The 26,515-nt window shown below is 60.8% G+C and overlaps 1 protein-coding gene across 3 annotated transcripts; it reads right to left on the minus strand.

The window, feature by feature from the left end:
* Window positions 1-631: 631 nt before the first annotated feature.
* Window positions 632-25,201, minus strand: TANGO6 (transport and golgi organization 6 homolog). Of its 3 annotated transcripts, none has more exons than XM_075765699.1 (17): window positions 25,050-25,201; window positions 24,005-24,121; window positions 22,761-22,911; window positions 21,844-21,971; window positions 21,239-21,401; window positions 20,580-20,662; window positions 16,862-16,974; window positions 15,286-15,462; window positions 13,984-14,110; window positions 13,162-13,341; window positions 10,041-10,175; window positions 8,298-8,786; window positions 8,035-8,092; window positions 5,563-5,715; window positions 2,833-2,984; window positions 1,747-1,860; window positions 632-1,030 (listed from the first exon to the last, which is right to left on the minus strand). In XM_075765699.1, the coding sequence occupies exons 1-17, from the start codon at window positions 25,176-25,178 to the stop codon at window positions 854-856; spliced, it is 2,646 nt and encodes an 881-aa protein (XP_075621814.1). In that variant the 5' UTR covers window positions 25,179-25,201; the 3' UTR covers window positions 632-853. The 3 variants fall into 3 exon arrangements, with proteins under 3 accessions (XP_075621814.1, XP_075621813.1, XP_075621812.1); XM_075765698.1 differs by having other exon boundaries at window positions 21,844-21,968; window positions 24,454-25,201; XM_075765697.1 differs by having other exon boundaries at window positions 24,454-25,201.
* Between the last annotated feature and the right edge of the window lie 1,314 nt (window positions 25,202-26,515).

Here is a 26,515-nt window from a genome sequence, read left to right on the forward strand (position 1 = left end):
CAGGGGGACAGGTCCCCAGCGCAGCCCCACGGCACCGGCAGGGCAGGGACTCGGCAACGCCGGCTCCATTCCCCTCTGCCCTCCCCCGGGAAAAGCACTGGGGTTTGGCTACAGCTGGCCAGCTGCTGCCCCCAGGGACCGTGCCCATCCCGCACCCAGGGCCGGCACCCAGAAAGGCTCCCTCCACACCCACGGGTGCCCGGCAGTGAGTGTGCAACTGTGTGAGAGCTGCCGGCCAGCTTGGCAGCCCCCGGACCCTCCAGCAGCCCCGTGGTGTGAGCGCGGTGCCGAGGGAGGGGCAGGCAGGGCCTGGGGTGCGCTGCCCACGCTGGGGGGTGCAGGCAGCAGAGACCCCCCTCCCTCGCTGCTCCCCTTGGGGCTGCCGTGGCACCCGGTGCCGGTTGGCCATGCAGGAGCCCGAGCCACCAGCCCCATCGGCTCCCCCAGCGCAGGGCCGGCCCTGGGGGCTGCTGCCCACCCTCCTGTGGGAGTCATGGGCTCGCCAGGGCCTGCGCCACCGCCATCACCCCAAGCTTGCGAGGGCGAGCACGGCTCAGCCACGGGCCAGAACATGGCCACGGTGGCACCCAGGGGCTTCACGCGGCTCCCAGAGATGTCACGGGCGCAGGGCTGAGCACATCTGCATTTAATCCCCCACCTTGTCCCAGCGAGGACCCCCTGCCCCGGCTGTGGGGACCCCAGGGGCGACCAACTGCCCTCCCCAGGCTGCGGTTTCCTTCCCGGCTGGCACCCGCCGGCAGCGTCCTGGTGGCACAGTGAACCCTTCCCCTCGGGGAGCTGCTTGGCCCTGGCACCGGAGCAGGAAAAGTTTGTTTCTGCGGCCCCAGCCCCACTACGGCAGCACCACGATCTTCTTCTCCAGCGTCTGCGGGGGGAAGAGGACCCTCCTCATCACCGCGTCCAGCTCCTCCAGCGCCAGCTGGGCGTGCAGCACCGTCGCACCGTCGGGCTCGGTCGCCACCACGTGCTTCAGCAGGCAGTAGAGGTCCCGCAGGACGTCCCGCAGCACCTGGCAGAGCGGGCAGAACCATCAGCACTCGCCGGCGTCTCGCCCGCACCCGCCAACAACCCAAACCACAACCCTCAGCGTGCCCCGGCAGGCGCGGTGCTGCCCCTTCTACCGGCGCTGCCGGTGCCAGGACATGGCGGCACCACCACCACTGCACTGCCTCAGGTGCAAACCCTGGCCCTGCCGTGACTCAGTTTCCCCAAACGCCGGCAGCACAGCCCAGCACAGCGGTGCAGCACAGCGTCCCTCCGGCACGGGGTACGAGGGGAAGCCGAGATCCCCGCTGCGGGTGTTCCCACCGGGAACCGGCCGTTTCCTCCACGGGAGCCGAGTTGCCACACGCTCCTTGCTGGGAAGCGGGGAGGGAGGCTGCTGCTCACGGAAAAACTGGGCATTTCCAAGTCAAATCAGCGACAAACAACTCCCACGGCTGCCAAGAGCCGGCACTGCCCCGCGGCACAGCCTGGCACTGCCCCGCGGCACGGCCATGCAGTTCACAGGGACGCCCCGGTGAAGTCCCCTCGCTCCGGCGCTGAAGGGGCCCTTCGGTGGGGGAGGCACAAGCCGGAGATCCTGACGCCAGGGAACGGGAAGGAGTCCTGCAGCCCCCGCAGGGCAGGGGCTGTCCCCGAGGAGCATGGTGCCGGTGCCCGGGGGTGCCCAGGAGCCTGGTGGGGGCCGCCACTGCCCCGGGGACGGGCGGGGAGGTGACCCACCTCGGTGGCCTTCTCGCTGAGCCCCCGCAGCAGCAGCACCACCACGTGCACGGCGGCTCTTCGCACCTCCGCCTCAGGGTCCGTCTTGGCTACGGCCGTCAAGCAGGAGGTGACCTGCAAGGACATGGTGGGGGGAGCGTCAGCAGGGGAACGCGGGGGGACCCGACAGAGCAGCCAGACTGATGTCCCTCGGTGGCCTGGGGCTGGAGGATGAGGATGGACCCCTGTGCTCAGCCTGGGGGCAGCCGTGTGTTCCCCTGCCGAGCACCCAACCGGGGGCATCGGCTTTTTGCGGGGCGCAGGGCCTCGAGCAGCCCTCCCTCTCTCGGGGGCCTGGAAAGCTTTATAAAAAGCAGGCAGAGTCAAAGGAACCTAATTAAACCCCTGGCAGTGACAGCCGGGAGAATTAGCAGAGCTAGCGTGTTCCCGAAATAGCTGCGTGCGGTGCGTTGGCATCTCGTCAAACGCCGCTGGTACCCCACCGATGCCGAGCGGCTGCGAGCGGGGATCCGGGGAAGAGTGCCGCATCCGTGACGTCTCCTGACGTCCCTCCTGCTCCGGGAGGCACCGGGGGCCGAAGCGCCGGTGTCTGCGGGGGCACAGACCCGCCAGCTCGAGGGCGGGGGGGGAGAGGGCCGGGCACCCCCCAGCCATCAGCTGCCCGGTGATAACGGGAAGGGTAACGAGGTCTCCTTAAGTGGGAGGAGGTGCCGCTGGCAGGTGCTAACTGCCCCCAGGTCCTGCAGTAGGACTGCCACGGGTGGAGCAGGCACTGCTGCGTTTCCTTGGGCTATCGTTTCCCTGCACAAGCGACATCTTTAGCTGATTATAAAGATTTTAGCCCTAAAAATCAGGGTTAGAATTTCCTGAGCGTTTGCTTCAGGTCCAATGAATTTTATGCTCTCCGCTATGAGCAAATATCAGTCGTGTCCTTTATGGAAACCCCAGGCTGTTGTCCCCTCGGCAGCAAACACTCAGCAGCCATGCCATCTGCTAACGAACCGCTCTCGTTAACAAGCGACGGTCCCGCGCTCCCCAGGCAAAGATGCAGGGAAGGGGCCGGCAGTGCCGGCGCGGAGCCGGTACCTCCTGGATGATGGAGCCCAGCTGAAAGCCGAGGCGCTGGCAGAGCTCGCCCAGGTTGGAGAGGCTGCTGGCCCGCAGCGCGCCGTCGGGGTCCCGTGCGCCCCGCAGGAAGGCCTGCACCAGCGGCTCCCGGTGCTGGAACACCATGTCCCCTGCAAGAGAGAGCGGAGCGGCACGTCACGGGTGAGGAAAAACCCACAGCCCCTTCCTGCCAAAGCCCCAGCTCCATCCGGAGCAGCCGTGGAGCTGGCGGGCTGGCGAGCCTGCCAGAGCTTCCTCCTTTCCTCCATCACTCCCGGTGGGAGCTGTGCCCTCCCCCCCGCTCCACTTGCAGCACCACTGAACAGCTGGATGCAACATCTGGAGCGTGGCTCGTGCCGAGTGCGGGGACCCGAGCGCAGCTCTGGGCGAGGCACAGACGGAGCCTGTAGCGCTGGAGACGAGGACGCCGTGACGCAGTCCCCTGGGACGCTGGCAAACCCCGACAGCGCACACCCCACGGCAAAGAGCTTTGTCTGGGGCCGCTGGGCGCATCCCACATCCCCCCGGCTGCTGAGAGGCGACCGCAGAGACAGCGCACAGAAACGAAGCGCGAAGCCCAAATTCTCACGTAATTCAGCCACACAACCCCCCACCCCAATTAGCACATGGAGGCGCCGCGGATGTGTGAGCCGCCTAATTAGAGGTCGGCGTGCAGAGCCCGTGACCGGCATGAGCAATCACCCAGCGCAAGAGGCGCCCTGGGCCGGCGGCCGCACATCCCGCGGCGTGGGCACAGCTCCCACCGGGAGCGATGGAGGAAAGGAGGAAGCTCTGGCAGGCTCGCCAGCCCGCCAGCTCCGTGGTTTCCTGGCTCTCCCGAGCTCTGGAAGCCCCTCGGACGCTGGAGGCGATGGAGGCGGTGGGATGCTCCAGGATGCCCTGGGATGCGGGGACGGGAATAAGCCCTACGGGCACCACTCTGGTAGCACCCGCCACGTACGAGGAGGGGAAACACTGCACGCCGTGGCCAAGAGCTGGGCAGGAACAGGCAAGGTGGCAGGCAGCCGGGTCCCTTCTGTACAACCGTCCCGTTGTAGCTTCACTCTTCTTGCAGGGCCATCCCCGTTACTAACAGACCGCATGCTCAGAGGGGCAGGGACGGAGCCTGCGCAGCACAGGGCGGGAGAGCTCGGGGCAGCGTCGTGATGCCCAGGATGGCCACGGTGCCGTGGGACCGCAGCCTGCTCCGTGCTTGCACCCCAGGAGCTGGTGTTACGGCGGTCCGAGCAGTGCTGGATGCTCCGAGCACAACGCATCCCCTCTGAAGGCAATGGCACAGCGGCCTCGTGCCGGAAGGCCGCGCAAAGAGCACAGTGTTTCCCTTCCCGCAGCGAGCAAGGCGCGTGCTCCCTGACAGAGAAGGGAAACAGTCTGCCATGGCGCACCCGGAGCAGAGTTAACGGGTTTGCAGGGAAAGCTAACTGGGTCGGTGCGAGGTCTGCATGGACCCTCGGCCCCGCGTTGCTGCAGGCTGAGGAACGGCGCCGTGCGCTTGGGACACGGCTGCCGCAGGCTTCCAGCCACGCTGCCCGTTTGCTGGGCGACAGGCGCCTGCTGCAAAATTCCCAGATGGGAAAAGAGCCGCTCCAGTGGGATGGTGGGCAGCCGCTGGGCAGGGACGGGGCAGGAGGGAGGCACGGTGGTCCCCAGGCTGCAGCAGGAGAGCTCCAAACCACTGCTGCACAGAGCTGAGCGCTGCTGGAAGCACCGGGTAAATCCTCGCTCTTGAATCCTGAAGCTTTGCAACAAAAACAACTTCATGCAATTTGTTCTATAAATACCCAGGCGAGCCAGGACGCGCCGGAGTCGCTGCCCGCGGCAGAGGCACCACGGAGAGGGGGGGAGAGCCGTGGTGGAGGCCGTGCCCACCATCCCGCTGCCAGCCCTGCCGTGGGCAGCTGTCGAGGGAAACCCAGCGTGATGCGGCTGCGGCGCCGGGCAAGGCGAGGGCTGGACACACGAACAATGCCCAGGGGCCCGCAGAGGCCGAGCGGCTCCGCTGCCCCTCACGCCACTTGCCGGAGCTCCACGGGGAGACGACGGGATTGCTGGCCCAGAGGGTGGCCCGTCTCCGTCCTGGCAGCGGGGCAGGGCAGCGGCACGACCCAGCCCAGGGACCAGCAGCCCCGGCAGGATGCTTGCAGCCAGCAGAGCCCGGAGATGCCACCGCGGCCAGGGGACACCGCAGTGTCCGGAGGAGAGCTCCGGCAGGCCAGGCAGCCAGCACATGGCACAGGCCCCAGGGGAGCCCCAGGGATCGGCGGTCTGAGCTCTGCAGGGAGAGGTGGCTCTGTCGTGGCCGAGTGGGGAACAAAGCGCCTGGCCGGAGACTGGGGACCCCTGCCCGGCTGCCCAGGCAGCGGAGAGCTCTGGCCGCCTGCTCTTGCTGGCCTGGCCTCTGCCGGGGAATGAGACGAGGCATTTTAGGACGTGTCCCAACAGTGGCTGCCGGAAAGGCCTCATCCAGCTCCCACCCCCCCAGCCCTGCATGTCCGGGCGCTTCCCAGCAGCCTCCGAGCCCAGCGCTGCCGGCTGAGGGGATGGTGGGCTGCCGGCAGGATCATTGCCCACTGGCAAACCCCAGTCAGCCACCCTCCAGCTTCTAACCCCCTGCGGTGGGGCCGTGGGAGCTGCGGCTGCTGGCTGTGGCCACCATTGCCGTGCCCATGGATGTGGCTGCGGACTCACCCAGCGCCCGGGTGACCCGCATCAGCACCTCGCCCAGCTTCATCCTGGTGACGGTGGCTGCAGTGTCCTCCGTGCCCTGCACCGGGCACCCGTACCGTGCCAGCAAGACGGGCAGGATCCGCTCCGGGTACTCGCTGGAGAGCAAGGCAACGCCTGAGGAAGAGCGGGAGGAAAACGCGGGTCAGGGCCAGGCTCGAGGGTGGCATGTTCCACCGCCCTCAGCTGTGCCACCCTGACGCCCTCGTAGGTCCCCCTGCACCGCGGTACATCCCGCAGCCCTTCTGCACAAAGCCACAGCGCCGGGGCAGCCCAGCGCCGGGTCCAGTTGGGTGCCGAGCTGCAAAATAAATAATTTAGCAGTTGGTGGCAGATGCCCACTAATTGCTGCTGGTTAACGTTCAGCGACCGAGCGTTGACTCGGCACGCCGGCCATCAGACACAGCGTGGCATGTCCCAGGCTGGCCCAGTGCTGGGGCAGCTGGGTACCGCAGATGATGCTCAGGCACAGTGTCTGGTCGCTGCTCCCAGCTCCCGGCCATCAGGCACCTGCTGCTGGTGTGTCCTTGTCCCCATCAGAGCACCACAACCCCCCCCGGGTTTGCCTCGCCAGGCTGGGAGCCAGAGCGTGAGTGTGCCCCGCGCCTGCCGCGTGCCCCGGGATGAGAAGGGCTCAGTCCCCAGACACGGGACGCGTGCCGGGCTGTGCCGTGGGGCTGCGCTGGCTTTGCCACCCCTGTAGAGATGCGGGCTGGGGGCAAGCGCCAGGCAGGGCTCTGGCAGCGCTGGGCTCCCCAGGCAGCGGGTGCCTCTCTGATGGGGAAAGGCAGCTGCCCTCGAGGGAAAGGGAGACGGCAGAGGCCGCCCCGGCAGTGCCAAGCGCTGAGTCAGGGCGAGCCCCAGCTCCTCTGCCCTCCAGGAGCAGCCGCCTTCACCTCCAACCCCGTTCCCCGGTTATCGCATGGCGCCCGGCGTGGGTTACCCTCCGCAAGCCCGGGCACGTCCGGCAGGGCAGCGACCTCTCCTCTGGCATCACCTCACCAGAGCCCGGCTCTGTGATACCCAGCAATGCCGCGACAGCCGGCTCTGGTCCTGGCACCGGCACAGCCGGCTGGTGGCCAAGCCTTGCTGCTGCGGCAGGGAGCCCAACCAGGGCAGCGGGCAGCCCGCCTGGCATAGTCGGCAGCACCGCGCGCGGCACGCCACAGGTGCCGCTGGCGGCGCGGGTTGGGTGAGTCACCACCGCAAGGAACGGCGTCAGGGTTAATCACAACCACAGCCAGGCTGCGAAACGTGGAGGCAGCTGCACAGGGTGCATTAATCACCCGGGGACGGTTGAAGCGTTTGTGTTTCACTGGCAGGGCAAGGACGAACCCGTCCTGCTCAAGACCGTACAGGCAGAGGGAAGCAGAGTGATAAGCTCCTTTTCCAGCTGCCGCTGAAGGTTACCTGCCCAACGGCAGCCGGGGCTCCCGGCGGCGCCGGTATTGCTTCGGGTCATGGGAACGGCACCTCCCTTCCGAGCAACCCGGCGCTCTGCGACCCGCCAGCACAGCCGTCGCACAGGGCACCTGGGTCATCCCGGGGGCGGAGGCGTCTGCCTGCAAATCCTGACGGGAAGCCCGGTGCCACGGGGTTGCGCCGAGTGTGCCAGAGCAAGCATGGACCCGAGGGTACCCCAGGAAGCAGCGTGAGTGGCAGTGGCACTCAGTGTCCCCAGCAGCAGCCCAGTGTGGGGTGAAGGGCACGCTGCTCTCCTGCCAGCCCGTTGCCTGCTCCCCACCTCCTGCCTGCATGGCCAGGGTGTGTGCCTGCTCCTGTTTCCCCCCTCAGCGGGGACAGCAATTCGTGAGCCATGAGATGGATTGGGGAATGGACCCCGAGAAAGCCGCTGTGGTTGCACATCCACATGGCTGGCCGGCACCGGTTGGTAGTCACCATGGGGATGGTTGCGGCAGAGCGCGGAGGGAGCACCAGAGGGTCCCCACGGCCCCAGCTCCTCTGCCAGCCTCAGCCAAACAGGCCAGTGAGCCAAATCATCAGCTGGGTGCAGGGCTGGGGCTGTGCCCACACTGCTGAAACCACAGCCCCAGGCTGGCGGCACGGACCCGGCACAGGGACAGTGACCTGGCTGTCCTCCTGGGGGACACCCCGCATGTGAACCTGTCCAGGGCTCGATGGAGGAGGCATTTGTGGTCTGTGCAGATCAGCAATTAAGTCAGAGACTAAATGAACTAATTACCCACTGAGAAAGCACAACTGGGAGACGAAGCCTGCCGGCTTTGGGAACACGGCGCAGAGCCCAGACGCGGCTCCAGGCTCGACCGAATGGCAGGAAGACGCGGTCCGGGACGGCAGGAGATGCTGAGCCCCAGCCTGGCTGCGGCTCCGTTGCTCTTTGCTCTTGCTGCCCAAATCCCCCCCAGCACAAAACCTTCTCCTACAAAGCGCTGGCATTGCCCCGGCATCGCTCACCTTGGATGGCGGAGAGGTAGACGTAGGCGTCCTCGTGCTGCATGTTCTCCAGGAACACCTGCGAGGAAAGGGAAACACCGTCAGCAGCGGCCCTGTGCTGGGCCGGCAGCGCACGCAGCAGCCCTGGTCCCTCTTGCCTGGTGCCTTCAACCGATGGTGACGGCAATGTCAGAGGGCTCCCATCATACGGCAGTCCCCATGGCATGCCCAGCCCCAGCTCCACACCGCAGCGCAGGATGGGGACCGCAGCAGGAGCCCGGTACCTGGAGGAGTTTCTCCTGAAGCTGAAGTGCCTCTGGGTCCCGGTGCGTGATCAGGCTGGCGAGGTGGCGCAGGGCAGCTGCCCGGCTGGGGGGCTGCGGGTCGTAGGCTGATACCAGGAGCTCCTGGAGCCCAGCTGGGGCCGGGCTGTCGGCGCACGGGGCTGGAGCGGGACTTGTGGTGTCGGGCTCATGGCACGTGCTCTGCTCTTCGCTCCTCTCCCTAGGAGCCACGGGGCTGCTGCAGCCACCCCCGGGGCTTGGGGCTCCGCTGGGGATGCTGGCAGGGCTCTGCACACCCGGCCCCGGCTTCTTTCCCAGCACGCCGTCGGCAGCGGCACCCACAGTGTCGGGGCGGAAGGCCCCGTGGGTGCAGATGGCGACGCGCAGGTCCGTGGCCAGCTCCTGGGTGAGGGGCTCAGGGTAGGTGCGGGAGAGCTCCTCCAGCAGCGGCACCAGCCGCTTCAGCACGGCGAAGTCGCTGGATTGCAGCTGCGGGGGGAGAGAAGCTGCGCTGGCACCACTGCAACGGTTTGACCCCCAGGATGCTCCTGGCAAGGCAGGCAAGCAGCCCAGAGCTCCATGAGCCCCAGAGGCCATTTTGTAGCCCCCTGGGCAGCACCAAGCCGGCCGCCCTCCGTCCCCATCCCACGAGGCATGGGAGAAGGTGGGAAGGGCAAGAGCCCGAAGAAGAGTGGCGTTGGCGTGGGACCCTCGCACTCAGCACAGGGGCTGAGCTGGGCACATCCCTCCCACCATCCTGCCAGCGCCGTGCAGGGCTTGCCTTTGGTCCTGCCTGCAAAGAAGCTCCAGGCAAGGCAGCTGCGACCTGTCCCCCTGTCCTGAGGCTGCAGCGCCCGAGGGGGAAAGTTTCTGCCCTAAATTAGATTTAACTGCTAACCCCAGAAGCAAAATCTGGGCTGTAAGACCTGAAAAGTGATGCATTAGCAGAGATTTTGGGGAGCTGTTGATGACTGTAAAACACCCTTGGCCGTTGGAACCCAACAGTTTTCCAGCCGCCTCCGAAACCTTTGGCATACAATCTACCCAGTAAAGTTGCTCCCATTAATGCTGGACCAGGAGCTTGCCTGGGAGGGGGCCTGTTAGAGCCGGGAGACTCTGGTTTTAAGTTTTCTCTAACTAATGTTCTTTTCCCAACGTTAGGAATTTAGCAATAAGACACAATAAATTATCTTTTCCCATTAACAGTTGGATTTTCCTTTAGGCGAGTCCGGGGATGAAGCAACCCTGGCAGCTCAGTGATGGAAGCACAAGCCAGAGTGATTGCAGAGCTCTAATAAATGTGCGATCACTCCCCGGTTAACGGGGTGTCGGGGCAGGGTACTGTTTGTATAGAGGATTTTCAACAATGGTAAGTTCATGAAACACCTGGAAGTCTATTGTGCTCTGGAGACGGAGCCCGCGGACGTGTGGGGATGCACAGGATGGACTGTTGGTATTTAAGACGCTGTATGGGACTGCGCTGCTCTGTCAGCGCCTTCTTGGAAGCAGGTTTTGGATTTTAAATTAAATAACTGAGCTATCATGGGTGTTCTGCTGGGATCAAACCCTTGGCCAGCGCCCTGGCACTGCTCTGAGGAACAATAATATATATACACACATATACACGAAGAGGGAACCCAGCTCACCCAGACCTCGGAGCACTGGCTGCGCCCCCCCTGGGTGCCCAATGTCCCCCCTCCCCGCACCCCATGGCCGCCAAGCACCCCGGCTTTGCCCCCTCACCTGGACGGCTCCGCCGAGCATGGCGGCCACGAGCCCCATGGCCATGGCGAGGGTCTGCGCCTCTGCCGCCGCGCCGGGGCCCCGCGCCGGGCTGATGCAGGCCCGCTGCAGCGTGGCCGCCACGAACTCCTCCACCTGCCAGCGGAGAGCGCAGGGAAGAGCAGTTAGGGGTGGGGGCGAGATCCCTGGGGTGCGCCGAGGAGCCTGCCCCTGCCCACCTCGGGGTGCCCTCCCGGAGCCGCGTCCTCTTGCGCTCTCGCTGTCTCTGTCTGCACCTATCTGTATTTCTCCAGCCCAAGCCTGTCTCTGGCACAACTGCATACGAACCCTTCGTGCTTCCCAGGCAACTGGGCTGGGTCGGAGAGGGATGGTCGGGGTGGTGGCAACAACAGGGAAACACGAACGGTTCGTACGGAACGGTGCTGGCCTTGGAAAATTCTAACAGATGCAGAGACAGCGAGGGCTGAGGAGCCCGCAGCTCTGGGAAGGCACCGGTGCTGCAGGCCACTGGCACACGGCACAGCCAGAATCGAGCAGGGATTTAGTGCAGCTCCGATAAACTTCATTACAACAAAAGTCACAAGCTTTGGGGAAGAGCGCAGCCCCTTCCCTGCCCCAGGCCGGGGCCGTTCCCAGCCAGCAGCCCTGCCCCGGGCTCCAGCTCCTGCCCCACGGCTCCCCCGTGTCACCACCACTCACCCACAGGCAGCCGACACCGGAGCCGGGCCATTTACTCCGTGTGTCACTCATTTTGTGATTTTCTCACAATACTGGTTGGTTTTTTTTCTCCTCCCCCCAAACCCATAAGGATCCTGCCTGCCTGGCATCAGCCTTCTTGACACTTGGCACCAACACCTTTGATCCCACAGGCTTCCTGCTTTTCTAACGGACCTTGAAATGAGTGAGTTTATTTCCTCCATGCCTTTCCCAGCTGCGTTGGCAGCGCGCAGCTCCGGGCGAGCTCGCCAGCTGCAGCAGCACCCAGCGGTGCTGGGAAGGGGCTGGATCGGGGTCGTTCCTATGTAACAGGCGTGTTGCAAAAGAAGAGGAACTATTTTGCTCCTATTTTGGAAAACAAACTACAAGGGCAATAAGGTTCTATTGCACCAAACCCCACATTTCCAGCCTCCGGGGCACAGGCGGTGGGTGCAGGCAACAGCATTTCCTCATCAGCAGGAGAAGCGATCGCTGCCAGCTTTGTTAAACTCATCCCTTCTGCAGGGAGGGCCAGGGCTGGCCAGGAGGGGCTGTGGAAAAGGTTTAGGTACCTTCTGGGCTGATTAGCCCAGAAAATAAATGCCATCAAACAGCAAGAAAGTAAGAACAAGTGTCAGAACACCTGCTCTCACAAAACAGTGACACACAAGCTGAACAGGGTGGAATTATATTTAATGCAAAAAAACCAGGAACATGACAAATAAATAATCCTTCAGTAGATAGCTACTGAGAAAAACAAAAAGTTTTTTTTTAAAAAAGCTAATCTAGAAGGAAAAACACCCCACCTTAATCTGGAAGGGGACAAAAGCTTGAAAAAGAAAGCCCTGGGGCACGTTTCTGTCTCATGCAGGAGGAAAGCATCCTCGGCGTATCAAGGAAATCAAGTCAGTCTCGTGAACCTCAGTTGTGAGGGGCAGAAATGGTAAGTAAGATGTAACTGTGCAAGGGAGGGGGCCCACAGCTGCCGCCAGTCCCGGGGTCTGGCTTTAGGAAGAGGGATCCCCCTTGCTCCCACCCCGTTAAGCACAAAGCCACACACCAGCGTGCCCCCAGCAAGAACAAACGCCCCGGAGGAACCGGCTTAAAAACAGCTCTGCAACTTCTGTCCCAGCCCGAGGGAGCCCTCCCTGAAATACAACCCCCAGGTGGAAGTACAATGGCTTTTTTGTCTGGAGTTCTTTTCTGGTGGTTGTTTCTTTTGATACCAGACGCCTGGACCCAGAAACCTGGAAAATCCTTCCCCATCTCCCATCCTGACTTCCTGGCCCTGGAGCGGAGCAGGTCCTGCGTGCGTGGGTGTGATGGAGAGGCAGGTGAGGACAAAGCAGCGCTGGGCGCTGCACTGACAAGTGCTGCAGTGGCACCGGCTGGGTCCCCTCTGTCACCGCAGAGCACACACAAAGACTCCTTTGTCCCAAAGAGAAAAGTGAGGAAACCTGCGTTAGCTGTGACCGCCTCTGCTCAAGCCAGTCACAGTTAACTGCGTAACCAGGTCACCAAGTTAAAAAAAAAAAACCAAAAACAAAAACCACATCGGATGAGGAAGTTACAATACACCGATCAGCTGGGGAATACTGTGCTGTCCTCGGTGCCCAACAGCCTTCCCAGCCTGGCCTGGCGCAGGGCAGCTGATCCCCTTCGGCGCTGCTTCAGCGCGGGTCAGAAGTGCCATCTTTTAACAATCCTTTTTGGTACCAGCATCAGTAAGTCTCAGCTGGCTTTTGAAATTCCAATACTTAATAAATTTTGTGGCTGCCTGTGACGAAATGGACAAGTGCTGACCACATGAGCATGGTTACGCCAACCCTGATGACCGGCCACACCACTCGGTGTGGGCGTCTCGGCAGCAGAAACCAGAGAAAAGCCACAAACGGCCTCATTGCGGACAAGGGGCAAGCAGGACGCAGTGCCGTGCCGTGCCAGCCTGGCTGGCAGCCCAGCCACCGCAGCTTCCGGAGGTGGCTGCTGAGACATGTCAGAAAAACCAGGCACCGACACCGTGGACGGGCAGCAAGCGCTCGCCTGCAAGGTCTGTTGTAAGCTTTGTTAAACTTAGGAATAAATTTTGCTCAAAATAAAGATGAGAAGCTGGCAAATCAGAGTTCTGATTAACACACAGACTTCTCTCCTGGTTTTTAATACGCAACCACAGACACCAAGATGAAGATGTCTGCTGGGCTGCTCCCTCTGGTCTCTGCAGGTGACTCTGTCCTTCCTGCCAGCACTGCGTAGGACACTGTCTTGTTGAGACGCTTCCACCTGAATCGATAAACTGCTTTTCCTGGGGACGCTTTAGCTTTTTCCAGCTGTTTGACAGCCACTGTCTCCTTAGAGCCCAGCGGCCCAGAGCTCAGTCTGCCACACGCCCCAGCCGCCAATCCCCCAGGGCTTTGCCGTGACCAACCTGGGCAACGTCTGTGAACACGGTGTCCGAGACACTCTCGCACAGTGTGGCCACGAGCTGCAGGACCAGCAGCTTCCTCCTCTGCGCAGCATGGTACTGCTCCAGCTCCAGAAGACTCCCTCCAGGCACCGCAGCTGACTTCGAAGCCACCTCGTCCTCCGCAGCCACGCGAGTCAGCGCCTGCAGGAAGGAAGCACGGGGCGTGGAGAGGCAACGGTTAAATACAGGCAAATCGGTGCCAGGAACACAGCGGTTATCATGCCAGTGGTCCTGGGTGCAGCACCCGGATGCCCCATCTGCTCTGAAGAGCTCGTGCTGACTCCTCACGTGACCAAGACCTTCTACTTGGTACATCAAAAAGGTCTCCAAGAGCTGCCCATGGCTCCTGGGCGTCCCACCCGTGTCACAGCAGTGTCCCTACACCCAGGACACTGCAAACCCCTGTGGGACCATGGGCTGGGGCTCCACCTGCCAGCGAGGACACAGAAAGCACAGCTCAGGCAGGCCAGGAGGGAACCACGGGGCTCCAAGCAGGGACCAACAGGGATTATTCACAGCCCCAAACACACGTTACAGTTCAGACATGGTCCTGTTGTCCAAAGAGCCTGGGGGAACAAGGGCTGACCCCTTCAGGGACCAGGGCCACCTCCCTCTCCCGGGCTCTCCTGCCCGGCACGCAGCAGGACTGCTCCACCACGTGCCAGACCCCAGCTCGGTGCTCCTGAGACACATCAGGGCACGCTCGGTCCCCTTTGCCGTCTACTTCGCCCAGGGAAACCGTTCCTGCAGATATGCCCCAAACCGAGACTCGCCTGCCCCTACCTTCAGGCAGCGGATGAAGAAGTCTCCGGCTAGACCACTCTTCTGGCAGTGAGACAAGAGCTCCACCAAGTTCTCCACACGGCACTGCTCCGAGGAAACCTTCTGGTAAAGGGCCTCATCTTCGTCGCTGAAACAGGTCACCGTGTCACCAACACGCACGTGCCCAGACACCCTCCACGGCAAGGTGAAATCTCGCGTCTGCCTTCTCTTGGAAACCCCCTTTTCACAGCTCTACCACCGAGCGGAAGCCTGGATGCAGCTGAGCCAAACTACTGCTCAGTTCAGCTGGCCTACATGATCATGCACTCCGTTTATTAATTAAAAGAATAACGTTAACAGAAATGATGAGCGCAACACAGACCTTTAATCCAGCCATCCTATAAAGAACGGGATTAGTGCTGGCTAATTCACACATGGGTCATAACCATAAGAGTAGGACAGACGTGGGCAGAGCCATGGCCATTAAGGAGTAATTTTAAAGTATACCCAGTTTAACCAGCGCGAACCCTGGGGCAGACCTTTTTCTAATTCAGGCCAGGAATAGACTGAAATGAAACCAAAAGCAGCGTATTTGTACGGGGATTTGTTACGAGCGCACCCGGCTCCTGGCACACCCACCATGCTCAGTAACACTGCCTGGGGCTCATACCTGCCAAATAACAGCTACCCCTCTTTAAACCAAATGTCACACTGCTCAACAGTCCCAGTCTGCGTGGTTGGAGTCTAATGGCTGCAGTTTATTCCCCGCATGGCCACGCTCTGCCTCTACTTGTAGAGACCATCTGCAGGAGCAGGAGGGGAGCTCAGTCGCTGGCTCCGCAGCACTGGCACGGCTACAGTCCTTGCCACAACGGTGCCACCTGCGCCCGAGGGATTCCGCTCGCACCACGCAGCCGCGATCTGCCACGAGACAGGCTCAGGCTGGAGGGTGGAAGTTGAATTTGGGGAGCGTTGGGACTGAAGCAGCACATCCCATTCCCAGACACACTGCAGGCAGGACTCAGGAAAAGCAGGCAGAGAGCGCACACTAACACTCAGAGCGTGCTGCTTTTCAGGGATGAAAGTCAGAGCTCTGCATTGTGTACAGGGAACCCGGAGGCTGCGTGGAAGCATCGCCTGCCCGAGCTCAGCACCACCAGCCGGCTCCCTGGGCGGCTGGGGGGGACCAGACCACGGTGGGATGGCACCGGCGGCCCCAGGCCGCCCAGGCTCTCTCTGCCAGGCATGCCACGAAAAGCTCTACGTGCTGAATGATGCCTGGGGACTGTCCTCCACACCCGGCACTGCCCCAGCACCGCTCACCTGACCGTCTCCTCCACAGCGATGGTGGCACCACCCTCAGCGCCCGCGCGGAACTGGCACCGTGAGTGGAGGGAGCGCACGCTGCTGTTCAGCCCTGCAAAGCCTTCCAGCACGGCCAGGGACGCCTCTCGCTCTGATTTCTCCAAGAACCACAGCAGGATCTCCTGGCACGGGGAGCTAGAGAGAGAAAGCAGTGGTGACCTTGCTCTGCCCGCTGCACCCCAGCAGTGCCACGGGACCAGGCATCTCTCGGGGCGAGGGAAAAGACAAGAATGCTCTGGAGCAGCTACAGACACTCCTTGGGATGCTCAGGGCAGACAGCTCCAGCAGCTGAAGGCATTTGTGTCAGTTTACAAGGGGATCAGCAGCACATCCCGTCCTTCTGGCGTTCCCAGACGGAAGGATCTGGGTCCCTGAAGGTTTCAGCCCAGCGAGGAAGGGAGCGCTGCCCAAACAGCGTGTCTGCACAAAGGACAGCCACTTCCACGCAGCCTCAGCACGCCGTGCCCGGTGCTTCACGCCGACATGACAAAGCACAGAGCTGCTGGCTGTGCCAAGGGAGAGGAGGAAGGAGACGGGAGCACAGAAGGTGGCACGGAAACCCCTGCCAAGGAAAGATGCAGGTTAATGAGGTGGAGCAGTGCTGTGCCAGGGGTCTGGAAACCCGAACACTTGCAGGCAGCTGTGGTTTTAGTTACCACTGCCAAATTCCTTTGCAAAGAGAGAAGCGAGCAGCGACTCAGTTCACCCAGCAGCAGCGTTAACTTGGCTTGTTCTACGAACTTGCCGCAGCACTCACTATTCTTTGAAGTGATTAACAACGTCTTTAATGATAGCAGAGGCCGTGTCTACACAGACCTTTTAGGGAAAGCCTCCAGTACCCCTATGCCAGTATCACCAAAGTGAAGTGTAAACCACCGGGAGTGTATTCGCTAGGCTGGCCCACACGCAGGGCAGCCCACGGAAAGCCTGCGAGGAGAGAGGACAGCCAGCACCGGCCACCGCTGTCCCTGCCACCACGACGAACACACATGGGGCTGACCATCGTACACCAGTCATGGGGGATCCGGGCAGAGGGGCAGCTGCCGAGAGGCAGGTCCTACCCCAGATCGGAGAAGAATGATCTCGTACTTCCGAGAGCCAGCGCTCAAGCTCTTTTACCCAGTTTTTAATCCTGTTTTTACATCCCTGGTGCACTGATCCTTCTGACATCCGGCCAGGTCCCAGGGTCACCATCTCTGTCCACAGACAGCCACAATCCCTGCTCCCAGGCAGGCACTGACAGCTAACCGGCACTCCCAAGGCTCCCGTGGGACACGCTGGCCTCCACATTGAACATTTCAGCTTCAGGAAAGACAGAAGACTAATACGAGAGCTGCTTCCTCGGGCACAGGGCTGCCGGTAAGGTCGCGTACCCTGCCTGTGCCTGCGGTTAGGCCTACTTTGAATGAGTGCTCTTCAGGGTGAGAAAACTGGTCTCGGCTTCTGTACGTGCTCATATAGAGCACGTCCTTTGGAGGTGGGCAGAACGGAGAAGATGAAACCCCAGAAGAAGCTTTGCAGAATCCTTTCTTACCGTAAGTATGACACATTCTGCTTGGCGAAGGAATAGAGGGAAAAAACCACTCCCAGGACTGACTGTAAGGATCCCAGCAGCACGCTCGAGCTGTCATTTCCAACCACATACACCTACGGAGAGAAGGGCACAGGGGGGAGAGTCAAACACCTGCGTGGTGCAGAGGGAAGGCAATGGGAAGGACAGAAAATGCGTCTGAGCAGAACGGCTGCCGCCAGGGAGGATGGCAGAGGGTTTGCAGCCTCCCTTCCTTTCAGTCTGGAGCCTGTTTTCCCTGATTATGCCATGTTCTCTATTAAAAGCAGCCTTCAGCACCATCTTTCTCCTAGTATTTGCTTAACCACAGCAGGGCTCCAAGCTACAGGAACAAGGCTGCCAGCTCTTCAGGAAGTCTGCTGCTTAGGGGCAAGGGCTTGCGTTACAGAGATACAACAGGCACCTTTGAATTAGCAAATCTTTATGGAAACACCACACCTGGAGCCAAATCTCAAATACGGAGATCAGTCCCTCACAGGGCAGCTGGGCTGACGCGCGCTGAGCTGAGCAAGTGGGTTGCAGGAGGCTGTAGGGCCACGCTCTGCTCCTCTATCTCCTGAATCACTGCCCGTGCCCTCCTCCACGAAACCAGCACCCCCTTCCTGGGCACGCCACCGTTCCCAGCTCACAGGTCCCACCTTGCTGCCCACGGAGCGGAGGAAAAACACTCACAGAAGTCTTACGACATTGCGTTTCCTTTTGAATCCTTTTAAAGGAATCATCCAAAACTACAAGCCAGGTAGGATGCTTTCAGTCAAAGCCATAATGCTGGGAAAAGTCAGTCTAGAGAATGGTTAGATACCAAGCCTTGCCCAGCCAGACTCAGGGTTTACTCGGGGTAGTTGTGTCTAGGTCCTCCTTTTAGCAGGCTCTCTATGGAGGGAGCTCCATAGCTTTTAGCATTAAAAAAAAGGGGGGGAAATAATAAAGTCTTTTCACAAGTTGTCCAAGGGACTTCCAGCTATGTCAGCAGGTGAACTACCCGCTCAGAGGACGCTGTCTCTTTGCACCAGGGTGCTCCCCGTACCTCCAGACTCTGCAGCTGGAGAGCAACGTCCCCGCTCCAGGGCTGGAAGTGCCCCGGGGACAGACCAAAGAGCTTTTGCCTGCTGGAGGCAGTGTGACAACCCAGGTAGGAGGGAGATTGTCCTGATAACGTTCTGCCCTGCTCTATTGATGCAAACAGACCTTTTTTTCCTGTGTTAATCCCCTTGGAGCCATTCTTCCTAACCAGAAACCTTTTGTACACAAAGCCTCCCTGATGAAGCCCCAAGGATGGTTTCTCAGCATCAAATGACACTTGCTAGGCAAGAAAACACCCCCCAAATCCTCAGGCTGGAGTCTCTGTAGCTAATCTGGCTGCTGTCAGGCCTCCAGCACTATGCCATTAAGGAGGGATCCGCCCCATGCTCCCCCAGCTCTCGCATTGTGAATGGCAGCCACAGAGCAGCCCTCCAGACTGGTCTCTGCCTGCCAGCTAGTTACAACAGATCATTACTACGCAAAATACTACAACAATCACAGCGTTTAAGAGCTAAGCCTGCCTAGGGGCATGCCAGGAAGCAAGTCACCAGCTTCTTGAAATTGAATTCCTGGGCTGGAGATGTCCTTCTGGGTTGGAAGGCACAGCAGAAAGCTGGGCTGCTGGCAGGGCAGGCAGCGAAACCTGCAGCGTGGCACTGGTGATACTGGTGGGAACAGCAGGAAAAGGAGCCATGAGGAAAGGTTTCAAAAGACAGGCTTCCGCAAAAAGCCCTGTTCCTTCATAGGGAGCACAAGAACGGACCCCCACCTCTCCCCCAAACGCCAGAGCCAAGCTCTGCGCTGCTGAACACCCTGCTCGCTGCTGCGAGGGACCTCTTGCCGGACGGAGCTCCACAGAAGGTGCCAGCTCTGCACCGTCCTGCCCACAAGACCCTGTCAGTAACAGACCACCTTCGTGTTAGAGGCAAAGCCAGAGTGTTTCTCCTTGGATATCCAAGTTTCCTTCCACTTCCCTGAACCCTCTCCATCCCCCAGAACCCGATCAGGGCTGGGAACACTGCTGAACCGCAGTGCTCCCTCCTGCTTCAGCAGACCAGCTCGGAGGCCCCACCGCTGTCTCCAGGTACCATCCTGCACCAAGAGCAGCTCTGGAGGGCAGGGCAGTGGAGGACGTGGCTGGACACCCAGCAGCAGCTGCTGAAGGATTTTACCCACCCACGGTTTTAAAATTAACTTCATGCACACAGAAACCCACGTGTCACGGGGTTCAGCTCAGAACGGTCCCTGCAAAACAAGCTGCTCATTTTTCCTTACTTATCAATTTACCTTACTTGTCCAATGGGACCAGACAGACTGTAACACATTTAGCCCCCTGCAAGGTATCAGCAGGGGAAGATGAACTGCTGGGGACACCCAACAGGGACCAGCTGCAGTGTCCCCGGTTTCAGGGACACCCGAGGCGAGGACACAGCCACTGACAGCGTTTCCCCTGCGGCTGAGCTGCTGCCCACCCTCCTCGCCCCATTCCCACACGCTCTCTGCTTCCTAACTGCAGCGGCTATCCCACCTTTCCCCGCAGCTCTGCGTGGCCTCTGAGCTCACCTTCGCTCTCTTTTTCACCCCGGTTACAACTCAGCAGCCTCAGAGCCGCACCAAATCTGTTCGGCTCATCGCGCCCACTGCGAACGCCTCACTGCCAACCGGCTGCCCAACCACCGAACGACGAGCCAGGGCCCTGCCGGGCTGCCCTCACCGCAGCACTGAGCAGGCCAGCACAGCCGTGCGCTTGCCGATACCTCGCGTGCCCTCTTTTCCAGGTCACTCATTCGGAAGCATTTTGGCCCAACACAAAAGCTGGCTGCCACCCATCCCTCGGCGAGGGGCTAATGCTGCGGGAGCTGCCGAAAGGCTTCCAGCCCCAGCGCTCTGGCTCAGGCTGCCCTCTGCAGACCTGGAAGGCAGGCAGAGCAGCTCCCAGCAGGTTCTCCCTCCCACACAGGTAACACTGGGCTCAGTATGAGCCGTATTATCCACGTCCTACAGCAAGGAAACCAAGGCAGGGAGGCACTAAGAGGAGGGTGGGCCAGCGACAGCCTGGGAGGAGAGCTCAGGCATCCTCCGAAGATTCGGCATGGACAGGACTCCCTGCGATCCGTCCTTCCTCGGACCACCTGTACTTCTGGCTAGGACCTGCCTGCTTGACTGTTACCTGCTCTACGGTCACAGCCCGAGTCCTGAAGCTGCTCTGACAATGCACCCAGACACAACGGTCCTGCAGAAGCTGCGCAATTTAGCAACGCTCAGAAGGTCTTGCCGCAGCTCACGGAGAAAGAGGATATGAAAGCACCTGGCTATCAGCCCACTGCTCAGATTCTTCTTACTTTGACACACCAGAAAGACAGTGGGGAAAAAAATAACCAACGAGAGCTCACTGCCATCTCATAGAATGTTTTGGGGCAAGAGCACTTGAAAGGATTCAGGCAGTGCCTCTGGTATCCAGCATAACACTGCAGTCCCGTCAGTGCAGTGCTGTGTACAAGGTTATTCTGTGCAGCTCTCGCCTCAGCACCACGACTGCAGGAGACGCTGGTTTTTGTTGTGGTCTAAGACACACACCGAATTGCTTAGAAAGTCTCAAATCTGCTCTTTCTTAGAGAAGTTTTCCTGCCTACCCTCAGGCCCAAATTAGACATGATACCTTGAGCACGTCTTCCACACAGCTGCTGAGCTCTGCCTCTGTCACCAGCACGGTCCCTGCCGATAACTCTTCCATTGCTAGCTCTGAAAACAAAGGGCAGAAATCTCAGCACCCCCCCGTACTGAGGGGTCCCCAGCAGAACGGCAACCCCACCGTGCCCAGCACCAGAGACCACTTCGATAGTTCTCTTGCCCACCCTCCCTCCCCTCCATCAGGGCAGCACGGGAACCGACAAGCTCTCGTTAGCAGCGCTAAATATCACTGCAGTGTTGTAAACTCCGCAAGGCTACAAGCAAATCAAAGCAGACCACAACTTCTTGATGGATTTTTTTCCCCGGAGAGCTCTTCGGTCAGCGTGGGGAACTTATGGCTTTCCATCCGGAAGCCCCAAAAGAGACTGTCAAACTGGAGAGTTTCCCAAAGAGCAAATGGCAGAAACCCCACTACTTGGCTCTTACGCTAGAGCAATTTGATTCAAGTGCTAGTAACTACGAGGCACCCGACCACACAGTCGCATTCATAACTGACAGAGCTGGGCTTGCGTGCTCAGCAGCCCAACCCCCAGCCCCTGAGAAAATTCTGATGGAAAGACAAAGATCAGCAAGAAAAAAACACCAGACCCTTCTGCCACATGGGGCCGGGCAGAGACCAGCGGGTACCTGCTGCCTCGGAGCACCGCAGGAGCGGCGCCAAGAGGGGCTGGAGCAGGTGCTTCTCTGCCAGCTGAGGGTGCTCTTTCGCCATGGTGAGCAGCGTCGCGGTGGCCACGCGCTGGAATTGGCGTGCTGTCTGTTTGTCCTGGATGTGCAGCAAGTCCAGAATCTGGAAGGAAATCCATGATAAAGGAACAAAGATCAGAAGCTCCTCGGGACAGGGGGAGACAGGCTGACTCCTCACAGCCAACAGCAGAGACTGAGGAGTCTCCTGTACGCTGCTTTGCTGGACATTTGGCACGACATTCCAGACGTGGAAGAGCCGGTCTCCTTCCCGCGCACACGTCAAGGCAGGACGCGTTTCTGGGCTCAAACCACGAGCCTGCACCACTCCCACAGCCAAAGGCTGGAAGCAAGAGCTCCACTCGTGCAATCAGGCAACATTTCCCCACGTTTCAATCAAATACGAAAAAATTCAAAAGCGGGGTGGAAATGTACCCCACTGCCAGAGCAGCAGAAAAACATCTCCACGTTGTCACAGCTTGAGCCAGGCCATGCTCAAGCAGAAGCGACATTATCAACGCTCACCAAGCCGGGAGAGCGGGACCGACCTGGGGGCACACCAGGTTGTAGTAGTCCTCAAGGGAAAGGCACTGCTGCGGGCAGGAAGCCAGGATCTTTGCAACCGCATCGCATTTTCTCCAGTCCACAGCTGCTGCTTCAGCACCAGCGCCACCTGCTACACCAGCAGAAAGCCAAGATCAGCTCAGACTGACAGCAAACAGCAGGGCCAGTTTTGGCTGAAGCCAGGTGTTTCTGGCCCAAAATTGGATTTCTAGCTTTTATTACTCTCTTTAAACCAAGCACATTTCAGGAGACACCTGAACTTAATGACAGAAGGGGAAAAATTACCATCCGAGACCTTTGATAATGGAAAACAACTTCTACAAATAGGTGTATGAGACAAAAGGTAGAGGGAGGTCGTGCTTGGCCAGTGTCATCAGGTTGGTATTGGCCAGAGGAGGCTTTGGCACTGAAAACCATGGGATTCGGCTTTTGGAGAGCGACAGCCTCCCTCCCTGGCAGGAAACGGAGAGCAGGGGAGGAAGGCGGCCGAGCCCCGGAGCAGAATGGGTCTCACCCCGCCAGCGCCGAGTGGGGCTCCCGCCAAACCAGCACCAGCGCAGCTCCTCAGAACGAGCCGCGCTCCATACACACACGAGGTGCGGCCCCATGGAGGCATAAACAGAGGAAATGAGTTTGGAAGCTTTCAGTCTGGACCTCAGACATGACAGCACACCCCAACTAAAGACATTCACCGTTTGGGAGTTCAGCACAGAGGGAAAAAAATCCGTGCGGGTGTTACAAAGTCAGCTTGGCCTGACAAAAGCTGTTTCCCATTTCAGCGCTCTGATGGCACCGTCTCTCCTGGGCGTCTCAGGGGATGAAACATCTCAGACACATCATCACAGTCTCTTTTAATCTGCCACCCTGGAAGCCAAGAGCAGCGTCAGAGCACCCTACTCACCGCCCGCTCCCTCCATGACGCCCCGAACCACAGCCTGAACCCCGTTGGGTTTCATCAGCCTCTCAGAGAGCAGCTGACCACAAAGGCGCCGCAGCCACGCTGGAGCCCGCGCGAGGGCCGGCTTTGTTTCTTCCCCGGGAGAGGGAGGACTCTGAAAGGAAACAAAGGAGCAGGCTAAGGAGCAGATTTGCACACCCCTGTGCAAACCCCCACTAACAGGCAAACAGCCGGCACCCTGCCCCGCAGGGCTTGAGACCAGCTAGGAGCACAGGACAGGGACAGGTTTTAAATAAATCACTTCTTCAGCCAGTGGCACAAAGCAAATTAGGGCTTAATGAGAGAGGCCAACCTTCCCAGGAGCATCCCCTCACGCAGAGCTTCCTTCCTTTAATTAGAGCCTCTCAGGGTCAGGCAGCAGCTCCGACTGCCTCGTTACTAAACGGTGCACGGAGCGCTTGGGGACGAGTCGGGTTCGATGTGGGAAGGGGTCTGCAGCGGTGAGCTCTGCTGGGAGCCGGCACAGAGCGTGGGGCTGTGGAGGTGGCACCGCAAGCAAAGCGATCCCCCGGGATTGCCGTCCGATGGCTGCGAACCCACAAAGCGAGCGGTTCGAATGGGGGTGCTTGCTCGGACAGCCCGAGGAGGCAGGCTGGCACCGCCGTGCTGGCGGGGGACAGAATAAATGGAGTATTTCCAGTTGGAAGGGACCTACAGCGATCATCTGGTCCAACTGCCCGACCAGTTCAAGCCTGGTTTTAAGGGCATTGTCCAAATATCAGCCTGGGTTTTGTTTAACCAGGAGAACGCTGCTTTTACGTGGAAGAACCACAGCACACACCAAGAGCGCTGCCCCACGCAAGTGCCTCGCACAGACCCTCTGCGGCCCTCACGCGTGGGACAGCCAGCCTCTGCCCGCTCGGGAATGGAGTGCAATCCCGGCCGGAGGGTCAGCTGGGCACAGCAGATGGAACTGCCAAACCAAGGCAGCACGTGCCGCAAGGAGAGTCCCCGAGTTCACACACACCCGCAGCGGGGCCCAAGCTGCGGCCACACGAGCGCTGTGCACCTGGCAACTTTGCCCGTGTGTTCGCACAGCACTTGGGGACAGGGGTGCTGCACCACATTGTTTTTTAAGGTGTAAGAATGTTTCCAGGAGAGCAGTGATGGCACCCTCTGAGTGGGGGATCCCAGCACCATGGGCGGTATGCACCCCGTACCAGGGATGGCCCCGCTGCCACTGGTACCTGCTTGGGCCGTCCCTGCAGGACAAGCAGCTCCCGCACCGCCAGCGGCTGGTAGACACGGTCCAGGATGTGCTGCAGGGCGTCCCGGCACCGCGCTCGCTCCGCGTCCGAAACGCCCTGGAAAAAAAAACAAACCCCAGGGTGATGAGGGCAGCCCGGCTGCCGGTGCTAAACCCGCCGGTCCTTGCCACGTGCCGGTGCCCCTCCAGCCCCTCGCCAGGCTCCCGTCTGTTCCCTTGCATGGAGATGAGCACACAGAGCGTGGGAGCTGCCACCGGGCAAGCGGCAGCCTGCTCAGTGAGCAGGAGCCCAGCACGGCCACAGGCTCAGCCACGGAGCGTGGGGAGCGAGCTCAGGCTTGGCGGGTGACCCTGACATGTTTTTGGCAGGGCGGGGCGCGCACACCGGCACCGACCGCAACGGGGGAGCGGGAGAAGGAGCCCACAGACCTCGCTGAGGGCGGCGGGGCCGTGGCCCAGCAGGCAGAGGCCGGCGAGGATGAGGCCGAGGTGGCGGGCGAGGAGCGGGGCACCCAGCGAGGGGTGCTGGGCCAGCTGGGCCAGGGCGGTGGTGACAGCATGGAGCCGGACCCCGCGGGTGGCTGGCGGGGGTGGCACGGGGGGCCCCGGGCGCTGCCCCACGCCCGGCGGCAGGTATGGCACCAGGCCCAGGCCCACGGCGGCCCGCAGCGCCCGCCCCACGGCCCGGCCCTGAGCCACACTCAGCGTGTCGGCGCTGGGCGGCGGCGCGGCCCCAGGCCCGGTCCCGCGGGCGGCGGGGGCGGCGGCGAGCGCGGCCAGCCGCTCCTTCAGGCACAGCAGCAGCGCCAGCAGCCCGCAGGCCGCGGCCCAGCCCGGCTCGGCCTCACTCGCCGCCCCGGCGGCCAGCACGGGGGCCTGGGCCAGCACGGTATCGCGCAGGCCGCGCAGCGCCGCCCAGCCCGGCACCCGCCGCAGCCGCTCCTCCAGCGCCGCCGCGTTACTGCGCAGGGTCTCCGGTCGCAGAGCACCCTCCGGGCCGGGCCCGGCCTCGCCATCCCGCTCACCGGGCCCGGCGGGCGGCGGCGGCGGCCGCAGCAGCAGCTCCAGCGCCTCCACCACCCGCTCCAGCTCCGGACCCGGCTCCGGCTCCCCGCCGCCCGCCATCTTGGGGCCGCCGCGAAGGGGAGGAGCATCGCGCTCCGCCGCCATCTTGGGGAGGTCGGGCGAGGGGAGGAGCGAACCGTCTTGGGGTGCCGCCCGCCCGCCCGCCGCCATCTTGGGCGGGGCGGGAGGAGTCGGTGGCTCGGCGCCATCTTGGGGCCTGGCCGGGGGGGACACGGTCTCCCGGGTCCTGCCTGTCAGTCACGGCAGCTCGAGGTTCATCTTCCCGGGAGGGAGCGCAGGAGACACAGCTGACTCCTGCCTGGTCAGTCAGGCCTGGCCTGATGCCGGGGTGGGAGCCCAGCGGTGTAGATCCCTGTCCCCGCTCCCCAGAGGTGTCACACGCCAACCCCTCTGGCTCGTCCCCGCACCGTGCACAAGCTCTTCAGCATCCAGCAAAAGTTAGCAGCTTCCAGAGGGGAAACCGGCAATGCTGTCTACAAAAAAGAGAACCCAAACACTTCTCCATATTGTAGTGTGGGGAGGAGGCAAGGCATGCAAGGGGGCTGTTGCTGCCAGCCCTGGAGTCAGTGGCCAGACCTACCTTTGGAATAAACAGCTTAAGTATGCGTTGCAAAGTACACAAATTAGCAACTTGCCCATCCAGGACTGTTAATGAGGCAGGACGGTTGCAAATCCTTTGCCGGCCGCCTAGGCTGCTGTGTGTTTGAAAGCCCCCGGGCACCGTGGGGCACATTACTGTTCTTTTGTGTTTCCTTACAGGGCAGGGCCTCTGAAGGGAGATCAGAGCAGTTCCAGGGTTGGACAGACATCAGTGATCTCTCACGCCTGCTAACAGCCTCACCTCTGCTGCGTAGCCAGGCACCACACACACAGCCACCACCGCAGTAAGGTGCAAGCTGGGTTTTCACGTTCCTCCTTTCCCTACGGCCCACCCAGGCAAAGCTGTGACCTGCCGTCAGCTGCCAGCCCTGCCTCCTCACAGCCTCTGGCGATGGCGAGACGCGTGCACTGGTACGCATCTGGCCCTTTACACAGAGCCGGGCAGTTGCCACCTGCCCCTTGGAGGAAGCAGGGGCCGTGGCTCTCTGCAGGGCAGGCTGGCCTCTGAGCACAGACACAGGCAGCAAAAAGGGCTTTTGGTTTTCTTAAAACAATTTATTAGTTTAATTTTGTATAAAAACCATACGATCAATTAATACTACACCATTATACCCACCCTGCATCAGCCCCTTTTCCATGATATAAAATACAAACTATGATAAGAGCTAAACACAGAACTCAGAATTTCAGTAAAGCTGTTTGATTTCCAAAAGCGCCTTTCATTGACTGCACGATAATTACACTTGGCACGACACAGAAGGAAATCATACCGTAATCTGAGATACAAAAAACCAGAAATCTGCCT

This window comes from Balearica regulorum, chromosome 13 (genome assembly GCF_011004875.1).
Source record: "Balearica regulorum gibbericeps isolate bBalReg1 chromosome 13, bBalReg1.pri, whole genome shotgun sequence".
Classification (NCBI taxonomy): domain Eukaryota; kingdom Metazoa; phylum Chordata; class Aves; order Gruiformes; family Gruidae; genus Balearica; species Balearica regulorum.

What these genes read in the sequence shown, in the direction of transcription:
- TANGO6 (XM_075765697.1), bottom strand. Translation starts at nt 25,194, where the DNA reads ATGGCGGCGGAGCGCGATGCTCCTCCCCTTCGCGGCGGCCCCAAGATG. An exon ending in GCGGTGCTCCGAGGCAGCAG is followed by an intron (nt 20,663 to 21,238) that starts GTACCCGCTGGT and finishes CTTTGTTTTCAG; the next exon opens with AGCTAGCAATGGAAGAGTTA. An exon ending in TCAGCGAGAAGGCCACCGAG is followed by an intron (nt 1,031 to 1,746) that starts GTGGGTCACCTC and finishes CCGCTCTGCCAG; the next exon opens with GTGCTGCGGGACGTCCTGCG.